General features: G+C 51.0%; 1 protein-coding gene across 1 annotated transcript in view; it reads left to right on the forward strand.

The window, feature by feature from the left end:
- Positions 1 to 743: 743 nt before the first annotated feature.
- Positions 744 to 2,025, forward strand: part of Cdk20 (cyclin dependent kinase 20) — a 7,151-nt gene continuing 5,869 nt past the window's right edge. Inside the window, exons 1-2 of the mRNA XM_021180104.2 lie at positions 744 to 1,040; positions 1,343 to 1,456. Coding sequence (XP_021035763.1) covers positions 966 to 1,040; positions 1,343 to 1,456 — 189 coding nt within the window. The 5' untranslated portion in view covers positions 744 to 965. The remainder of the gene's footprint in view (positions 1,041 to 1,342; positions 1,457 to 2,025) is intronic.

A 2,025-nucleotide genomic window follows, 5' to 3' on the forward strand; every position in this document is an offset into this window, starting at 1 on the left:
CCCTGTCAAGTACTGGGACGGCAGATGTGATTTAGCGCAACCAACATATGTGGTACAGGGAGTCGAACCAAAGGCTTTTGTTCACTCTAGGCAAGCACCTCACCAAAGGAGCTTTATCATCAGTGCTAGTAAGGTTTTTTAAAAAGGTACGTGGATTCATGATGCCCATTGGGGACCAAAGGCCCAAGTGATTCTCCATGTGATGGTTTGTATATGCTTGGGCTAGGAAGTGGCACTAGTAGCAGGTGTGGTCTTGTTAGAGTAGGTGTATCACTGTGGAAGTGGGTTTTAATACTCTTGCTGTCTGGAAGCGAGTCTTCTCCAAGCAGCCTGCAGATGAATATGCTCCTCCTGCACCGTACCTGCCTGGATGCTCCATGCTCCCTCCTTTGATGATAATGGATGAATTTTTGAACATATAAGCCAGTCCCAATTAAATGTTGTCCTTATAAGAGTTACTTTGGTCTTGGTGTCTGTTCACAGCAGTAAAATCCTAACTAAGACACTCCACGACTCAGCTCTGTGCTTGTCTGCAACAATGATTTGCGTCAGTTACAAAGAGGCCTAAATGTAGAGAGTGGCTGAGTGAGTGCCTGCCATTGGATACTCTTGCTGGCTTCTGGAAGTCTTCCACCAGATCCACCTCCCGCCCAGAGGCGGAGCCTCTGGGCGCATGAACACACCCTTTACTTGCGTAGCCCTGCCCCTCTCAGCCCTACGCACCAGCGTTTCTTGTCACGTGGTGCTATGGCTAAGTCCTGAAGCGTTAGATAACGATAGAGTGACTGCCGAAGGCTGCGGAAAGGTGCTGCCTAGAGGGGATGCAGATTCCTGACTGAGCTCAGCACTGGTCTTTCCGGTCACGTGCTTTACGGAGCAGCTGCTAGACGCGTTATTGCTAGGCAACGCTTGCAGGAGCCTATGCTGGATCCCTGTAGAGTAGGATCTGGGCGCCGCGGGCGGACATGGACCAGTATTGCATCCTCGGTCGCATCGGGGAGGGCGCCCACGGCATCGTCTTCAAAGCCAAGCACGTAGAGGTGAGACCATGCCGCTCGTGCAGTCCGAGGGGTGCCCATTGCGCTCCCTCTGCGGTCTTTCGCTGTAGAGATCTGCTAGCGCGTGCGCGCCTCAGAGGTTTCTTAGGATACTTGGCGGGGTCCCATCTGTGGCGATCCCGCTTCCAGCGGCCGGACTACGGGAGCGTGTCCCCTAGCGGACGGTTCAGATCTTCCCGACTTAGGGGCGGATCTCTGTGGGGTGTCTCGTTTCTGGGGTGTTCTCTCCCTGCCCCTACCTTGCCAAAGGTCTTCTGGTAGTGTCTGCACTCTTTCCTGCACAGACTGGCGAGATCGTTGCCCTCAAGAAGGTGGCCTTGCGGCGGCTGGAGGATGGTATTCCTAACCAGGCCCTCAGAGAAATCAAAGCTCTGCAGGAGATTGAGGACAGTCAATATGTGAGTGGGGCTGGGCTCAGGTGGTCATGCAGGACTCTGGTGAACAAGACGGGTGGCAGGTTCCAAGACAGCAGCTTCTCGACCACTTTCATTCATTTCCATCCCTCTCTACTCACCAATATACACTTTAAAGGAGTCCTTTCCAACCCCCACTCTGCTCCCGCCTGCTTACTCCTTATTTATGCTCCCAGATCCACTCTCATCCGAGTACTTCACCCTCCCATTCTCTCTCATTTACATACCCATTGCTCATATGTTTATGCATTTCTCCCCTTTAACTATTGTGTGGGTTTCTCTTTGTTTTCTCCTTTCCTTCCTATACCTGCTCTCCCACCTTCCTTATGATAGGCAGGTTCTGGGCCATTAAATTATGCCCCTAACCGTACTGACTTCTCAGCAGTTTGCACCCATTGAGTCTCTACTTTGTTCTGAAGGATATCTTAAAGACTTTTATGTGTGGTCACCCTGCGTTCACCCTGCTCTCTCTTTCTTTCTTTCTTTCTTTCTTTCTTTCTTTCTTTCTTTCTTTCTTTCTTTCTTTCTTTCTTTCTCTCTCTCTCTCTCTCTCT

This window comes from Mus caroli, chromosome 13, assembly GCF_900094665.2.
Source record: "Mus caroli chromosome 13, CAROLI_EIJ_v1.1, whole genome shotgun sequence".
NCBI classification, from domain to species: Eukaryota; Metazoa; Chordata; class Mammalia; order Rodentia; family Muridae; genus Mus; species Mus caroli.